This window comes from Microtus oregoni, unplaced genomic scaffold, assembly GCF_018167655.1.
Source record: "Microtus oregoni isolate MIOR12 unplaced genomic scaffold, Mior012 000029F_ref0000214, whole genome shotgun sequence".
In the NCBI taxonomy this organism is placed as follows: Eukaryota; Metazoa; Chordata; class Mammalia; order Rodentia; family Cricetidae; genus Microtus; species Microtus oregoni.
Window position 1 is genome coordinate 9,938,985 of NW_024543088.1, and position 18,513 is coordinate 9,957,497.

General features: G+C 46.8%; 1 protein-coding gene across 4 annotated transcripts; it reads right to left on the reverse strand.

Annotated features, from left to right (window-relative positions):
- Nucleotides 1-538: 538 nt before the first annotated feature.
- Nucleotides 539-15,921, reverse strand: Slc46a3 (solute carrier family 46 member 3). Of its 4 annotated transcripts, none has more exons than XM_041678046.1 (6): nucleotides 15,776-15,921; nucleotides 14,937-15,152; nucleotides 8,026-8,896; nucleotides 5,752-5,835; nucleotides 1,879-2,035; nucleotides 539-1,251 (listed from the first exon to the last, which is right to left on the reverse strand). In XM_041678046.1, exons 2-6 carry the CDS (start codon nucleotides 15,126-15,128, stop codon nucleotides 1,170-1,172), a joined length of 1,386 nt encoding a protein of 461 aa, XP_041533980.1. In that variant the 5' UTR covers nucleotides 15,129-15,152; nucleotides 15,776-15,921; the 3' UTR covers nucleotides 539-1,169. The 4 variants fall into 4 exon arrangements, with proteins under 4 accessions (XP_041533980.1, XP_041533981.1, XP_041533982.1 ...); XM_041678047.1 differs by having other exon boundaries at nucleotides 15,681-15,798; XM_041678048.1 differs by lacking the exon at nucleotides 15,776-15,921 and having other exon boundaries at nucleotides 15,020-15,148.
- Between the last annotated feature and the right edge of the window lie 2,592 nt (nucleotides 15,922-18,513).

An 18,513-nucleotide genomic window follows, 5' to 3' on the forward strand; every position in this document is an offset into this window, starting at 1 on the left:
ATAAAAATAAATTGAATCTTTAAAAAATTCCAGTGGAAAATGCTAGATGGGATTCCTGTCTATATAACAGGCTGTGGAACCCCTGCGGAGATTACAGGAGGGCGGACAAACGTCTAGAACCCTGGCTGTACAGGGAACACAGTGTTTTGGCTGCCACGTGGCATTTCAGTGAAAGGTGAGAGGAAGGACGAACAGAACAGTGTGAAAAGGAGATGCGGTGTTCGGGAGACGAGGGTGGGTCTGCGTATGGGTGTAATGTGTTGTGACATGGGATGGGGCAGGACCAGCTGTGGTCACATGCTTGCCTGATTATTTTCCTATGAGCAACAGCTGCTGAAGGATTCTAGCTGGAAAAGATCTGTGTTTTAGAAACATCCTCGCAGCACAGTGTGGAGCCTGGGCGACAGGAAGGTAAAAACGATCAGAGTTGGGAAACCCAGGCAGGGTTTGTGGACCACGATAGCCTTCTACTGAGCCCGAGAGTTAGAGCAGGCTGCAAGGTATGACTGACTTTATACACGGAGAGCTGACTGCTCAATTTTAAAATTTAAGACAGTTTTATTTATAATCTGAATTCGTACTCCCTCCCCCATTACATATAAAAACATCGTCAAGATTGTCACCGAATAAAATATTAGGAGAAGTGAAAACTATTTACTTTAAAAAGTGCTTCTCTTCAAGGATTTTTGCACCCATCACTGGAGCCTTGATAGGTCAACTATAGGAAGTGGTATAAACGCCTGGAACATTATTTTCATATCAGTGACTAGTCAGCATAAAAATTCTTCATTAAGTCTTCAAAATCCCTGAGCAGTCAGAAGCCCATTGTGCAGACAGACAGGCCGAGGTTGGGACTCCTTGGTTTCCACGTGAGAGATTGGAGCCTGTCAGTGAGGTTATTGCTTCAAGTCTTATTGCAGTTTCCCCAGGTCTCCTCCACTCTCCACTCTGTCTGGTCCATGGAGAAGCGAGGAGGGCTCTGAGGCCTGTTCTTGTCTGTACTGAAGAACACAGGGTGATGGGCGGCCCCAGAAGCAGCAGAGCCGGGCACTGCCTCACAGCTTGCATGGCTTAGGAGAAAAGACCTGGAGACACAGATTGCTACTGTGGGGTGTATGCTCTTCCGGAGTTGTGTGTATGATGTGTGCATGCGTTCCTGTCGACTATCGTCACTCTGACGTGTGCTCACTGGGCTCTTCTGGGGCAAAGAGTGTGTAGCTTCCCTCTTCCCAGCCAATGTACTTGACACCCCTACAAAATCAAATGAGCATTTGGAAGGGGTTAAAAGACATAAGTAACCAAGATTCTCTTGTTTCCACCCATACACAGCTTGTGTGACAAGCATTTTAAACCTCACTGACTCATTATTTATAGTGTCTTTAAATTAATAAAATAAATGAGTTCTCTCTCCTACAACCCCAAGATACTATTCTTTTATGTATGTATGTATGTATGTATACAGTGTTCTGCCTGCATGTATGCCTGCAAGCCAGAAGAGGGCACCAGATATCATTATGGATGGTTGTGAGTCACCACATGGATGCTGGGAATTGAACTCAGGACCTCTGTAAGATCAGCCAGTGATCTTAACTACTGGGCCATCTTTCCAGCTCCCAAGACAGTCTTCTTAAGAGTGCCCATAAAATGACTTCCTTACATCTGTGACCTAAGGCCATCTCCACCCCCCTCCCAGTTATCAATGGCCACTGACATTGTCTCATTTTAAGTTCTCAAATTATTAACAGGTGTGTTCATGACCAACAATTCTTTAGAAAAGCATCCTCCAAAGCCAAATGTCAAGAACCTGTGTTGTTTTGCATATACAGTTAGAAGATTCATTTAGCCGTATGTCTCACGAGAAAATCATGAGGTACCTACCATAAACTGATGACTGGGAGAATGAGGAGGCCAGCAGACAGCAGAAAAATGAAGCCAGGGTACCAAGCAACCGTGGCTGAATAAATACCATTGTAGGCAGAGGTCGCAGTGACTCCACTAAGTGTTTCTAAGAAAGCTATGCAAGCAAACAATGCACCTGTTTGGGGCAGGGGTACGGAGGGAGAAAGAAAAAGAAAAAGGGTGAATTACAAAACAATAGTCAAAAGTGAACTACGAGAATTCGTTTGTTGAAAACAGCCACAGAGCTGGTCCAGGGTGGCGCGTGCCTTTCTTTAATCCTAGCCCTCCGGAGGCAGAGACAGAGGCAGACAGATCTCTGAGTTCAAGGCCAGCCTGGTCTACAGAGCAAGTTCCAGGACAGCCAAGGTTACACACAGAGAAACCTTGTCTTGAATGCCTCTGCTCCAATAAAAAAAAAAAAAAAAAAAAAAAAAAAGCAAGAAGAAAGAAAGGAAGGAAGGAAGGAAGGAAGAAAGAACGAACCACAGGACACGACATGTGATCCTCAAGTGATCCATCCACTCACATCCTTGAGAAGGGGTTGGGGATGCAATTCAGATGGCACAGCTCTTGTCTAGCATGCAAGAAGCCCCGGGGTCCCCTCCCCAGCACAGCACAAACCAGTGTCGTGGCACTCACTTGTAATCCCAACACTCAGGAGGTGAAGGCAGGAGAATCAGAATTCAAATCATTCTTAGCTTGAGAACCTGCCTCAAACAACAACAACAACAACAGCCTGAGAAGTAACTGATCCATTTTGCAGATGAAGGGTCTGAGGCATGGTGCTCCCCGTGGACTTGATGGGAGAGACAGGGAACACCCCAGTAGCTGAGCACTGACGTCTGCGGGAAAAGCTGACAAAGGTACCTCCAGCTGACTCATTTGGAAACTGTAGTGTCTCCTTCTCCCGCAGCCTTGAGGCCAGTCACCCATTAGACAGAAATCTAGCTACGGATAGAAAATACTGTGTGGGCATTTATGTGTCTCCTTCTGACTGAGCTACAGCTCTATCGATCCCATACACATGGCTGTTCTGCTTGCCTTGATGTCCTTGGGGCCCAGTTGTCCTGGTGCACGACAGCCATTTAGCAAGCATTTGTCAAAGGAATGAATAAAGGTTTAACTCAGGACTCTATACCCATCCATCACCCAGTAGCATGTACTGCCTTCATGATTTATGGTGATGCAAGGAGCCAGTTTAACTGACTTTCCTACTTGCTTAGTTACAATATATTATTTGTGTCTCTTGCTATACCCAGGAATAGTGCTACAGTACAAAAAAAAAAAAAAAAAAAAAAAAAAAAAAAACCAGACTGTAAGATAAATAGGTTGGGGCAGACACCATCTGTCTCACACAATATGCTGTTATGGCATAGCGTAGCTTGTTGCTCGACTTCCCTGGGCAATCCAGTGTGTTAAGTGCTTGTAGAGATAAGCTGGATTAAATACACCCGAATGAGTGCACTTTCTAGACTTTGAAAACAAACTGAGCAACTCAAAACACCTGTTTCATTGTGTTCCCATTTATGCTCACCATGAGTTTGTGAGTGGCGTCAGGACAAGATAGCAAGCACAGGGAATTTCAGAAACATCAGCAACACGCTACCTTCTCTCCTTTCTAGTTATTCAAGCACGTGGTCTCCCACTGAGCTATGCCCAAGTCTCTGAAGCATCAGAGTTCAGCTTGCAGGGAGTGAGTGGCGTCTGGTGGCCTCTGTGGTGTGCCCCTTCTCCCCCGATTACTCTAACGTGCATCATATCCGCACAGAGTGACTGTTTAGAAAAAAATACAAGAATGGGAATATACCGAGCAATGACAATTTCGCCACTATCTAAGGCACTTTTGAGTTCAGAGGTAGGAACAAGATAATTTATGATTTCTAGATTTATTTCATGGGTAAGAACGTTTGGCCTGCAAGTTCTATATGTGCGCCATGTGCATGCCTGGTGCCCATGGAAGCCAGAAGAGGGCACTGGATCTGTGGCACTGGAGTTACAGATGGTTGAGAGCCACCATGTGGACGCTGAGACCAGAACCCAGGTCCTCTATGAGAGCAGCCAGTGCCCTTAGCCACTGAGCCACCCCTCAGCTCCTTTATCTACATTATTTTTCTTTTATTGCTGTTCTGTTGGTGTTCCATCAAAGAAACCACTGCTGAAACCAAAGGCAAAGGCTGGTTTCTCCACGGCACCTGTTCAGAGTTTTCTCCTCCTAAGTGCTCTCTAGATAACCATTGTGGCAGTCCATGAACAGCTTTGAGAAGACACAGCTTCGGTTTGCAAGTGGCCAAGAACCAGTACTAATATTTTAAAACTGATTGAAGTGCAGTTTTTCTCAGTGTTGACAGAACTGACAAATCCAAACATTCTATTAGGAGCGGTTCATATGTACTCATGCAGGAACATCCTCGCAAGGCTAAGATACGAGACAGGTGAGTACCTCAGTTTGATGATGTCACAGGCTACTGAGGGAGGCCTGCACTGCATGCCAGTAACTCATGGTTGTTCTTAACTATGCCCTGGGTGTTGATTCTCTGCCTGCACCCCCGAAGCTCTCATCTCCCCTGCTCCCATCTGTATTTGGGGACTTCCTCGCTGGCCACCTTGCTGAAGCACTTGGTCAAAGGAACAGAGCAGAGCTGGGTCAGGATGTCTCCTTTCTGCCTGTCTGTCTGGGCCACCTGCCTGGCTGTCTCCACACTGCCCATTCCTCTGCACTACCTTCCATGGAATCCCCCTGGATTTGTGTTTCCAACTTGGCCTCAGGTTCAGGCCCAGAAGAAAACCTTTCTGCGGCCCTGCGTAAGAATGGGACCAAAGGTCACTATCACCCATGCATGGATGCTCTCTGTGTCTGCCGGCTTCACCCTTGAAGGGTCCGCCTTCCACCCACCAAACCTATAGGTAGGCGCCAAACACATGCAGACATTTTTTGTCATTGTTCCCTAGACAACACAGCAAAATGACTATTCACAAAATTATATCATCTTAGGTATTAGGGGTCATCTAGAGATGGGGAAAGCCTGGAGGTTATATGTAAATTATATACAAATACTATCCAGCTTAAAACTGTTATAATTATTTTCATGATTTTTTTGGTTAGTGTGCAAAATAATGAGTCCGACTGACAATTTTACACATGTGCCACTGTAGCGTGTCAAAATGTTGGTGTCTGTGAGGGGCTCTGGGACCTTTCCTGCCAGACATAAAGGGACGGCAGTATTTAGATGTTACTAAAGGTTAGGAATGAGTGTGATGTGTCTTTACACTGTGGAAGGCCAGATGGAAACATGGAGTCCCCAGGCTTTTTAAGAGTTCCTTCTAGAAACCGGGCAATGGCGAGAGAGCTGTCCCCAGCCTGCAACCATCCCACTGGAGTTTCCTTGCTGCATGACTCAGAAAGGACCATTCATACCTGGGTGTAGACCCCGGGCACTTACAACTCCAAGGTCACGGCAGACCTGACTACCAAGCCACCCACTGGACCCTCCTTTGATGGAGAGGGAGTACATAGGGCTGGGCATGGTCCACTGAAGAAGATCATCCAGGCGCTCAGTCGCCAAGAACCAGAGTGGCCTAGTAGCCAGAGTGCAGCTAGGAATTTAGGAGCGCCGTAGGTTCGCAGTGAGGAGAGCCCTTGACTCCAAGACCCCCCCTTCTTCTGGCCGAGACAAAGCCAGAGAAGCCCTCTAAATCAGGGCTTCCAAACAGGGCCCCCTCTTCCAAAGTGTTAAGCTTCTCCTTCAAAGGAGAGCCCGGCAGAAAGCCCGGTAGGCGGCTCAGAAGCTGCCGGCATCGATCGTACAGGCTGAAGTTGGGAGACATCTGTTCTTGCCTTTAGCGCGAACTCACCTTGTTCAGTGGAGTGGACCACCTTCGACAGCATGGACCTCAGGACAGAGAACGGCATCATGGTGAAAAAGAACGGAATCCTGACTGTGAGATGAACAGACGACCAGATCAATAGTCAAATCAGGCTAAGTCGGGAAGCTCGCTGGCCTAAACAGCTCTTCCTATGAGCAGCCTGACTCACAGGCTCTGAAGATCCAGCTGCCCGCAGCTTTTGCCTAGCTAACAGAGGACTGACACTGTTGGAAGCTTGCTTTACTCTAGAATTCTGGTTTTGGTTCTACAAATAGTACTCACGAATGTTTTGATCCATGTGTATTCGGTCTGCCTGATTTGGTCTAAATGAGACCCATTTATCTATTTTTCTAATGCTGTAACAATTTATTTAATTTATTTAGTAACTTTTGACTACTAATTAGCTTCTACCCCGCCTTTTTTTTGAGACAGGGTTTCTCTAATTGCCCTGGCTGTCCCGGAACTCACTTTGTAGACCAGGCTGGCCTCGAACTCAGAGATTCACCTGCCTCTGCCTCCTGAGTGCTGGAATTAAAGGTGTGTACCACTACTGCCCAGCAGCTTTTACCCATTTAAAAATATTTATTATTTTCATTTATATTAGTGTGTGTGTGTGTGTGTGTGTGTGTGTGTGTGTTGTGCCCCATGTATATGTCCATGATGGCCAGAAGAGGGCTCTAGATACCCTGAACCTGGAGTTAAGGTAGTTGTGAGCCAAGAAACTGAACTCTGATCCTCGGGCTGGACCTGCTCTTAACCGCTGAGCCACCATTCCAACTCCTTTTATATGGTTTTTGTTCTTTGGACTTTACATTCTTGGGGATCTTATTCCTTTACTGTAAGGATTCCTTTATAGGTTTGCCTCTTTATTGTTTTGTTGGCTCATTTTTTTGGCTGGAAATTTCATGAACACAATTGTCTCTCTTCTTAAATTGTGAGATACACACACACACACATATATATGTGGTATATATAATGATATACACAGATGATAAATGTATGCTTAATGTATATATTAAATTATTACATGTAATATAATATATATATATATATATAAAAAAAAAAAAACAAGGTCTCACTATGTAGCCCTGGCTCACCTGGAACTCCCTTTGTAGACCAGGCTGGCCTCAAACTCACAGATTCCCCTGCCTCTGCCTTACAAATGCTGGGATTAAAGGTGTGCGCCATCGCCACCAGTTTTAATTTATCTCTTTTTTTTCGGTTTTTTTTTAATATTTATTTATTTACTTATTATGTATACATTGTTTTGTCTGTGTGTATGTCTGCAGGCCAGAAGAGGGCACCAGACCTCATTACAGATGGTTGTGAGCCACCATGTGGTTGCTGGGAATTGAACTCAGGACCTTTGGAAAAGCAGGCAATGCTCTTAACCACTGAGCCATCTCTCCAGCCCCTTTTTTTCGGTTTTTTGAGACAGAGTTTCTCTGTGTATCATCCCTAGCTGTCCTGGAACTCACTCTGTAAACCAAGCTGGTCTCGAATTTACAGAGATCCGCCTTCCTCTGCATCCCGAGTGCTGGAATTAAAGGCATGCATCACCACAGCCCAGCAAGTTATGCTTCTTAATAGAATCATATTTCATCATATCATAAAATAATGACATTTGCTCTTGCAAATACTGTATTTACACTTTCCAGAGTATTTGTACGTGTTGACTTAATGTGGTCTTGTGAAACAGGGATGTGGTTTCTCCTGTCTAAGAGGCACTATGAAAAGTGCTTTCTAGTTCTCCAAGACCTGTTATACACCCTTCTGAATGAAGCTTTCTTGTGCCCATCGCACGAGGAAAGAATAAAGGGTTCAGAGGAATAAACTCGCCAAGGTCACGCAGCAATATAGGAGGAAGTCGAGCCTAATTCTGATTTGTCAAACTTTCTTTAGCAAGCGGCAATGACTAACAAACACCTCCATGGTAGAAACAGCTGCCTTGGACCAGGAGTCCACATCACAGCTCCATCACCTGTCCCAACACACATTCTAAGGAACACGAATTTCAGTGAAAGCAATGCTCAAGAACTGACTCGCACCAAGGATGTATTTTTGGCAAATAGGTAGATTTGGAAAATCATGATGATCCCATGTATTCGTTATATTTTAGGAAATCTGGTGTTTTAATTATTGGTTTCTGGCAAGCTGGCCATTTGCTTTAAATTGAAAGAGAACGGCTTCATAGGGAGCTCTGTGTCAAGAGTGATCCCCTTCTCCCACTTCCTACAGAAACCAGACACGTGTGTAACTCACCCAGAAGCATCATGAGCGTGGTCCTGGCGAAGGCAGCCAACGTCATTCCCAGCATGGTGGTAAGAATGCCAATGAAGGCAATGTGAATATCCTCCAAACAATAAGAAAAAAGCCATATGCCTAGGAAGCTGATCAAAAAGGAGACACTTCCCAAAGCTGTACCATAGCCTATGTACACCTCATCCCAGCAGAGCGGAGAGCCCAGCTCATAGAGTGTAAAAATTGGGGAAATGCCAATGATCACAAAAAAATAAATGACAATGGTAAAAATCAGCAGACAGAGCAGAGACTGCCGCTTTCCGGAGCCATTTTTAAAAAGCAGGTAAGTCCGGTAAAATAAGTCCTTGAGGCTTTCCCTACAGGACATAGTGACCATCTGAGATGAGGACTCCTTTATGGGGTCACTGAGGAAAAATGAAATGTAGGTCAGGTTGACTATAAGAACTGCGGCGATGATGAAATAGGACCACACAAAGCCCAGTTCTCGGATAAAATAGCCGGATGACAGGCCCGTGAGCCCAGTAACGACTCCGAGCATAAAATCCAGGACGGCTATCCGAATGATTTTCTGCTTGTATTCTTTACACTGATCGACAATGTAGGCAAAGCAAGCACCCCAAAACGTGGTGTAATTCCCAAAAAGGGCACCAACGAAGGTGGATGCAATCAGAAGCTGGAGAGGAAGGTCAAAGTGGGACAGCACACACAACCAGACGTTGGTGGCTAGAGAGCCAAGGGATGACAGAACCATGGGGAGTTTCCGTCCATGGTTGTCGCTGCTCGATAAAAGCATGAAGGTAGACACCAGACCAGGAATTAGCCCACTTATTTCCACTTGCAGGTTGAAGAGAGATGTCTTTTTCTGAACTTCCTGGAAGGACAAAGAAGACAAAGTGTTCAGATACAATGACCATATAAAAGATAGTAGTGTCTGCCTCCTTGATCTCGCTGCTGGTAGCGAGTGGGAGGCCTCAGGTAGGTGGGGGGACAGTACCCAATTAAGTTTTCATGCAGTTCATAAAGCGTATGTCAGAAGGTCACATGCCCACACTTAGTTATGACACCTACCACCACTCGTGGTAGAGACTCAAAACTATGAGAAGAAGATTGCATACACGGGTGTCTGTTCCTCCAAAGGCCATGTGCATGTCACAGACTCTGGGGCCAGCAATAGAATGGTAATTTTCCTCTCCTACCATGTGAACCATTTACACCGAGGGATCATCCCGACTCCGGCTCTCCAGCCTGGGGGATGACCCTTGCTGGGATGGGTCTTCCTGACTAGGCTACAGGAGGGAAGCGGACGGTTCACACACTTGCTTGGTAGACTCTAGCTAAGCAGAGTTCTGCTCCCCTTTGAGCCTCTGCATTCACAGACAGACGAGCGAGACTCGATTTCTTTGTTTACTAAAGAAGGAATGAGACAGAGCCAGGGGGCGAGTCTTGCCTTGCTCAAGACAGCTGCAGTCTGTGGACTGAGAACATAATGATGATAGACAAAGGGGCATGGGTACACAAGGACACACACTTGGGCAACTGTGACAGCCATTACGCAACCACTGGATGGAAGAACTTGGGGCTATTTAAAGATATCTGTAGGACTGGAGATGTGGTTCAGTGGTTAGGAGCGCTGGCTGCTCTTTCAGAAGACCCAGGTTTGGGCTCCATCATCCATGTGGTGACTCATAATTGTAACTCTAGTTCTAGGGGACCCAAAGTCTTCTTTTTGTCTCCACAGGTACCAGGCATGCATATGGTGCAAATACAAACATACATACATACAGGCAAAACACCCATACACATAAAAATAATTTTAAAATTCTTTTAAAGACATGCTGTGTGTGTCATGTCTCAGTATTGTCCAATTCATGTGCAGGACATGTGGCATTTTACATTAATTCTCTGACGGCTTTCTGACAACATGGGTCTTTCGCTCTTAGCACTTAGTATGTCCCATTGTAAAATGCCACATGTCCTGCGATTGCTCTTTGGGCTGACGAGGGAGGGGGACTTGATTGGGGGAGGGAAATGGGAGGCGGTGGCGGGGAAGAGACAGAAATCTTTAATAAATAAATTAATTAAAAAAAACAAAAAAACAAAAATCCAAAATGTAGCTGGGAGGTGGTGGCACACACTTTTAATCCCAACATTTGGGAGGCAGAAGCATGCAGACCTCTGAGTTCGAGGCTAGTCTGGTCTACAGAGCGAGTTCCAGGACAGCCAGGACCACATAAGAGAAATCCTGTCTCAGAAAACAAACAAACAAACAAACAAAGAACCGTTTTTCTGCCCCGCTCTAACCTAATCTATAGGGAGCAAGACCTTACAAGCGAGCCTTCTTACACACAGTGGCACCAGCTCTGAGAACGGTACTGGGCACAAGGCAGGCTCTTGGTGGGTACCGAACCAACACATGGCTGAAGAAGATAAGGCTCTGCCACTTGCTGGCCATAGAGGATATTATCAAATTATTGTGTCTGTTGCTGTTTCTTCTGACAGGAGGGATAAAAATGAACTCTGCAGGCTGTTGGGAGGGTTTACATTTGAAAGACATATGAGCTGCCTGGCACCAGCCCTGGGCCCGTTCAGTGCTCAGCCCTGCCTGTTCGATGTGCACATCTTTGCGTTCTTACAGTAGCCATTGCGTCCATATTTCCTGAGTAAATAAATGCAAAGTCATCTTTTAACCAACTTTTCAAGCAGGTTTTCCCAGCAGGGTTCCTGCTTTATATTGGTCCACCCAAATCTGTCTCCCACTTGCTTCTATTACTCCTCCCCCAGTCTTTCACAGTTACCTCCACCTCTGCCGTTTGTGCTTAAACAGTTTTGTTTTTAACAGGAAACTCAAAGCCCAGTTCCATCTGGAGTCATAATAGGGACACAAGGCACAAGCTATGGGGTCTGAGAGATGGCTCAGTGGCTAGAGCACTGGCTGCTCTTTCAGAGGACCCGGATTCTGTTCCCAGCACCCACGTGGTGGCTCACAAGCATCTGTAACTCGGGGGATCTGATGCCCGCTCCCAGTCTCTGAGGGCACTTACTGCATGTATGTGGCACATAAACATACATTCAGGCAAAACATCCATACACTAAAAACAAGTATATCTTTTTTTAAAAAAAAAAAATTGCAGAGCAGAGTCCTGTTACCAATTTACTTCTCGAGAGGTACTTGTGTAACAAGGAAATGGTGTAGCGAGTGGTTGGAAAATTCCTTCTTCCTCAAAATTCAATAAGCGTGGCTAGAATGCCCCCCCCACACTTCTTTACTTCTTAGCCAAAAGTGCCCACCACTGTGAAAGGGTTCCCATAGAGAGGTGGCCACTAGCTGTAACTCTCCATTCTCAGCAATATTATGTGTGTGTGTGTGTGTGTGTGTGTGTGTGTGTGTATTGTGGCGGTGGTTTGAATGAAAATGGTCCCCATAGACTCATAGGGAGTGGCATTATTCTTCAATAATGTATGGCCTTGTTGGAGAAGTATGTCACTAGGGCCGGGCTTTGAGGATTCAGAAGTGGCTCACTGTCTCTTCCTGCTGCCTGCGGATCCAGATGTGGAACTCTCGGCTACCTCCCCAGCACCATGTCTGCCTGCCTACTGCCTTACTTGCTGCCAGTAGGATAACGGACTAAGCCTCTGAACTGTAAGCCAGCCCCAATTAAATGTTTTCCTTTATAAGAGTTGCTGTGGTCATGGTGTCTCCTTACAGCAATAAAACCCTAACTAAGATGATTTTATACATATATGTGTATGTTAATAAACAGAGGTTGGAAAATAAGACTGTCATTGAAATATAGGCTTTCAAATACCAAATATAGGTGAGAGAGTGCAATTTATTCTTTAATTATTTTTTAATTTGTTGGGACAAGTGTCTTTATATATCCTAAGTGGGTCTTGAACTTGTAACCCTTCTGCTTCTCTCTCCCAAGTGCCAGGATTACAGATGTTCACTACCATAAGGCTTATTACGAGTTATTTTGTGGGGACAAAGATTGAGTCCAAGGCCTTGTGCGTGCCAAGTAACCTACCTATCACTAAGCTGCATCCTCAGCCCTTGAATTAGGGAGACAGGATTGTCTCACTAAGTTTCCCAGGCTGGCTTTGAACTCATGATCTTCCTGCCTCTGCACCCTAGGTGCTAGAATTATCAGCATTGAGTCACCATTCTAAGTTAAGTTTCTTGTCTCCACACCCTGAACTGTAAGATCATACCTTCCATGTTAGCACACAGGCGTACGTGGGTCTGTTTGTTATTGGGATGTGCTAGGGTCAGCTTCAGTAGTCACCTTGACACCAACTGGAGTCAGCCTGGAGGAAGGAACCTCAGCTGAGGAGCTGCTTCTTTCAGATTGGCCTGTGACCAGGTCCGAGGGATATTTTTCCTGATTGTTAAGTGGTGGAGTAGGGCCCAGCCCGTTGTGGGTGATACCATCCCTGGGCAGCCAGTCTCGGTTGTGTAAGGAAGGCTGTTGAGCAATCCAAGGGGAGCACAGAGCACCTCCCTCAGTGGTCTCTGCTCCAGGTTCCTGCCTCGGATGATGGCCTCTGCCTGTAAGCCAAATAAACCCCTTCCGTTTCCAAGTTGCTTTTTGGTCAGTGGTTTTTGTTTTGTTGTTGTTTTTTGCTTTTTTTAGACAGGGGTTCTCTATGTAGCCTTGGCTGTCCTGGAACTCACTCTGTAGACCAGGCTGGACTTGAACTCACTGAGATCCACCTGTCTCTGCCTCTTGAGTGCTGGGATTAAAAGGCATGCACCAGGGGCTGGAGAGATGGCTCAGTGGTTAAGAGCACTCTCTGCTCTTCCAGAGGTCCTGAGTTCAATTCCCAGAAACTATATGGTGGCTCCAAACCATCTGTAATGAGATCTGGCACCCTCCTCTGGCGTGTGGGTATACATGGAAGCAGAAAGTTGTATAAATAAATAAATAAATCTATTTAAAAAAAAAAGGCGTGCACCATTACTGCCTGGCTTTGGTCAGTGTTTTATCACAGCAACAGAGAAACAGACTCAGACAGTAAGGACAGACAAATATGGCTGAGCTGTACAGCGCTCCCTACTGCAATGCTCAGTGTCCTTTTACACACAACGGACAGTTGGGGCTGGTTGGTAAGAAAGGAATTTTGTTTTTCTAGTCCTCTCCCAGGGCTGGCTCCTTATGCTGTGACCATGACACAAACCCCTAGTCCCACCTCATTTGAAAATCAAGAGGCCAAGCTCACACAACAGAGCTGGTTGCCGGAGATGGAGCTCGGAGCAGGGGACAAGGCTCTTAGATTCAGAGAGAGGGAGGAGGGTGTTCTCTGAGAAGTCAAACAAGGGCAGCCTCTGGAAAGTGTCCAGAAGGAAGTGATCTAGGCGAAGGTGATGCTATCATCCCGCTTCTTGTCTGGTCCTGCCTCAGCTGTGGGCAGCAGGGTAGGGCTAAGAGTAGGAAGGTCTAGTTCCCTGCTCTTAGGGAAAGCACGGAACAACTCTGGGGGCAATACCTGGAATAAGGACAGTCTCTTGAATATCAGAACAATTGGAAACAAAACAAAAAAGGAAAAGAAAAAAACAATCAAACTGAAAGTTTGGCTAAACTCTGCAGGAAACCATGCTGCTCTAGGAGCGTATTTGGGGGGTGGGGGTGGGGGGCTTGTCAGTAGCCAGGTCTGGAAGGGCTAACACTGTGCTTCTCCTCTACTCTCCAAGGGGCTTGCTTCTGTCACCTGGGGAGGGACGAAGGAAATCCCTGACTCACACAGAAATAATGAGTTCCTGGGACCCTCTCTCTCCTGGGAGAGATGGATATTGAAACTTATTTTTTTAAGAGCTGAGGAATCTAACTTGGATGTCATAGTCATGTGATCTTGAACTCAGTTTCTTCCAGCCAGCTGTCTAGCCTTCCTTCCCCTTTATCATTGTTGTGACCTTGAGACAGGGTAGCCCAGTCTGGCCTTGAACTCACAACCCTCCTTCCCCAGCCTCCTGAGCAGACTCCGGGGAGGGTGGTGAACCATTCCAGGAGGCTCTTACCCTTCTGTGTGTGACTGTGCAAGCCCTGTGGCTGGTCAGAAATGCTTTGTTCCAAGGAAATTCTCCCCCAGCATGAGGAAGTAAGGACAGGCCTGACTAAGCAGCTGGACCTTGTCCCATCCAGCTTCCACCTGATACCCTGGGGCAGCTGGGGTGGCTTCAGGCCTTCCCTTGGGGGTCCTCTGCCATGTCCCCACCTCAGACTCACTTCACTGCACAGCGAGACCCTCAGATGAGGGAAGGCAACTCAGTGATCCCTTTTCCTCGGTGTCTGTGAAAGCAGCACCACTCCTGTTTCCGCAAAATATCCCTCACTAGAGCAGTTCCGAGCTCGTAAATATGACACTGTAGGAAAACACCTGATGTCGCCTCCTGCACTCTGGACTTGGGCATGGCAGGCTTTTGGCAAAGACGGCCTCCGGCCCCAACAGAGTGATGACAGAGGAAAGCCTCACAATGTCTAGCTAAACATTTGCAGGATACCGAGAGTCAAAGGGAGCACTCCCCAGTCCAGATGTGGGCACATGACTCAACACTTATATTGTGTCCCGGCCTCCTGACCTCAACAAATGCTGCCCCACCCCCATGGGTGACAAAGGCCCTGGTCCAATTTTTCAGACATTTGTTTTGTTTTCAAGAGAACAACAAAGAGTCGATGCGGTTGTAGTGAGATTTCTAAAGAGAAAAGAGCTGGATCCCAACACAGGGAGGAATTTTACAAAGCGGCTCATTAAAGGTGTTAGGAGGAACCGAGAGAAGGCCCTGGGTTTGACCTTTTTTGGGGTGTGTTGGGGAGGGGAGGGGTTAGGGGCTGGGGTTGTCATGCCTGGCAAGCCTCTGGTTTGGAACCTGTTTCTATTCCCTATTAACCACAGGATAGGAGGTTTTCATTTCTTACCTCCCGGAATGCAAAGATCGGGTCGCTTCTGTTTTGCTTACATTCAGAGACATTGCTACCAGAAGCAAAGGTGTAGTAGTTACCCGTTTCTTCCCATATCCTCCGGTACACGTACTGCGCTGTCAGCGGGATGTTCAGGGTCATAGCAAACGCGTTTAGGAGAATGGCGGGCTCGATGAATGAAGTCTTCATATTGCTCAGGTGGGCAGATGGAGTCTGTTTGTTAGAGGGAATGGGGGGACAGGGGAGAGAACTCATCAGTTGATTCCTTATCCTAGAGGCTAAATTCTCAAAGATGGGGAAGTTGGAACAATGTGTCATAAACGTGAGTAAGCAAAGAGAGTTCCAGATTTCCGAGAGTGCCCTTGCCAGGAGAGAGTTCCCGGTTCTTCTCCAAGGAGCGAACTAAGTTCTCTCAGGACTTAGTTCTTCCCCGGCTCTGCTTAGTCGATGCGTCTAGTGCTGCGCCTAACAGCACAGACTGGTTCCCACTAGGTAAACAATGCAGTTCCCTGGGGACCCGGAGGTTACGCAATTTTTGTTATTTGGCTGCGGATTAAGGGCCTTCCAAAAAGCAGCTACCGATCGGAAGGGGCGTTTCTGTTTTTGTTTTTTAAACTCAGCCGACAGTTACATTCTTCCTGCCTGGCTAGGCTCAGGTAGGACATTTTTCAGGACTGTGTTTTCAGTTACCCATGTAGGGCGCAGCGTTTCCGGCTTTCCAGTGCGGGGGGGCCCCCCTACCTGGGGACAGCGAGTTGGAACTGGACGACAACAGAGGGACGTCCTTGGAACGAGTCACTGGAGCCCTATATAAAGGCAAAGCAAGATAAGCGCACCTCCTGGTCTCTAGTGGCTCCGGACTCAGTCCCGGCTGCTCCCTAAGCCTCCGCAGTCTTGGTCTTTGGGTCCTGGTGGTGACTCGGCAGCCGAGCATCATCACCCGAGCCAGCAGCAGATGGTAATCTCCGGCCAGAGCTGTCACCCTTCCCCAGCTCTCTTGCGATTGGATCCCGCTGCCGGTGCCCCCGCTGGGATTGGCCTAGCATAGTGTCACTCTCTTGTGCCCGCCCCCGGAGGCCCGGCTGGCTCTTCCCCAACAACCCGGCAGATTGGGTGACCCGGCAGCTCCCCGCAGGTTCTGCCAAGTGTTTCTGGGTAGGAACTGGGTTTCACTGAAGCGCCTCAGAGTCGCACGGGGATCACCTTGGCAGCTGGATAGAGAGTTCTTGAACAGCTGGGACTACATAGCAAGACTTCTGTCCAAAGCAGGGAAGATGTGTGTGTGTGTGTGTGTGTGTGTGTGTGTGTGTGTAAGTATATATGTATATGTATATACACACTATATGCAATATATCATATATACTATATAACATATATTGTAAACCAGGCGGTGGTGGCTCACGCCTTTAATCCCAGCACTTGAGAGGCAGGAGGATCTTTTTGAGTTCAAGTCCAGCCTGGTCTACAAGAGCTAGCTCCAGGACAGGCTCCAAAGCTACAGAGAAACCCTATCTCAAAAAAAACAACAACAAAAACCATATATTGTATATAATATATAGTAATACTATATATAACATATATAATATAATATATGTTAAAAGGAAAACAACAAAAAGTGATTGCAGACGTCACAGGCTAGGGTTGCTAGGTTGCAGTTCACTGTAGCATACAGGTGAACCCAACGAGTGTCTGCCAAAAGAATGTGACAAGACACAGGAAGGACAAGAGAAAAGAGTTCTAAGCGGGGAGGTTTTGGCCTTGGGAAATTTTAAATAAACATTTATTACATTTTTATGTGAATATTTATCTTGTTTTATGTGTATGTACACCCTGTACAGAGGTCACAGAAAGCTGCTAGATCCCCTAAAACTGGAGTTACAGGCAGATGTGAGCTGCCATGTGGGTGTTGGGGAACCGAATCCAGATCCTGTGCAAGAGCAGCAAGCGCTCTTAATCACTTAATCAGTGAGCCATCTCTGCGGTCACCCCACCCCTTCCCCCACTGGAGGGGATTTTAAAATCTCTCTGAATGTCCACTCTTCCTCTGTTGAGAGGTTATAGTAAAACTCACAAAGCACACACAGCAACCTCAGAGACAGGGAGAAAACCACCACTGGCCTCCCATACACACAACTGGAACAAACCTGAAGCCCACAGGGTATTACTTCCTGAGGAAGAAAAGCCAACACAAGAAAACCCAAAGTTTCGTAGTTTGGGGTCCTATCCAAAAAAGGAAGGCCTTAGGCTGGAGTGGTTGTACCAGGAAGTGGGGACAATTCTGGGAGAAAGCATCTTAATCTTATGTAGAAGTCAAGGTCAGATGTGGGCCAAGCCCTAATTGACAAAGGAGTGGCAGTGGGAATACAGGTGGTGTTTGTAATCTAGGCGAGACACAAATGGGTACTGGGCATCGAACCTGGGTCTTCTGCAGCACAAGTCCCTGTTCTTGACAAATGAGCCATCTGTCCATGAGAGTTTAAGATGGCAACACAGTGCATTAAGTGGTAGATCTGGGACACCTTCAGGGTAGGAAGGGCTGTGGAGAAGAGCTGACTAAGCAGTAAAAATTCTGTACCAGAGAGTTGGCCCCAGAAAAAGACAGGGGGCATCGAGGGAGTGACGCGGGCAGTAGTACTTTTGAGTTTCCCAGCACCGCACAATCTTCAGGTGCCTAAACTAAGCTGCTAGCTGAGTCTACTTTCTACATAGTTTGGTTGATTTGCAACATCTGGCTAAGGAGCTTAACTCCAAGGAGTGTTCAGTTGAGAGACTTGTCTTTTCAAATACAAATCAAAGAGGTCAAGACCTTGCTCCAAGATCGACTGGCGTGGGACAGTGACCACCTCTCAAGCATCATGTCTGCCTTGATCCTGGGAAACTTCACTTCAGCTGTTTTCGTTCAAAGATGCAGGTTGATGGGGCCATCACCTGTGATGAGGCTACCACTGCAGAGCCTCATACAGAGGGGAGGAGGAGGGAACGTGATGGAGCTGGTCCCAGATCTAAAAGGGTTATCCTCAGGACACAAGCCACTCACTCCTCACATGCCATTTGGCTAGAACAGGTCACAGGGCCATGTGGAGAAATGCAGTTCCGTCAGGTTCTTCGGAGGAGTAGGAGGAGACACGTGGCCACTAGCTCTGGTGTCATCTGTGTTTCAGGCCTTACTTTTCATGGAAATCAACAGGAAAGAAAAGGTCCTTAAAAGGCACGCCTCTTACGGGCCAGGCTAACTTCCACGCCCTATGATGTTCTACTGTCCCCGGCTTTTCTTCATGAAGAAGGAAGTCGGGCCATCAGATGGCCATGGAGAATATGGCGACTGCGGTTATATATAAGCCTTTCCCTTTTCTTCCAAGATGATGAAGTACTTGAGTACATATGTTAAAGGAACCTTCATGCTTGATTGGACTCTGTTTCTGTCCTGGGCATGGTGGTGAGCCCACAGTCAGAATAGCATAGTTCAACAACAAAGGACTTTTCCTTTACTTGGTAAGAAAGGATGAAAACAGCAAAAGAGTTAACTGGAAGGTCGTGGAAATTACCAGAGAGCCTTCAGCCCCACACTGTGGCT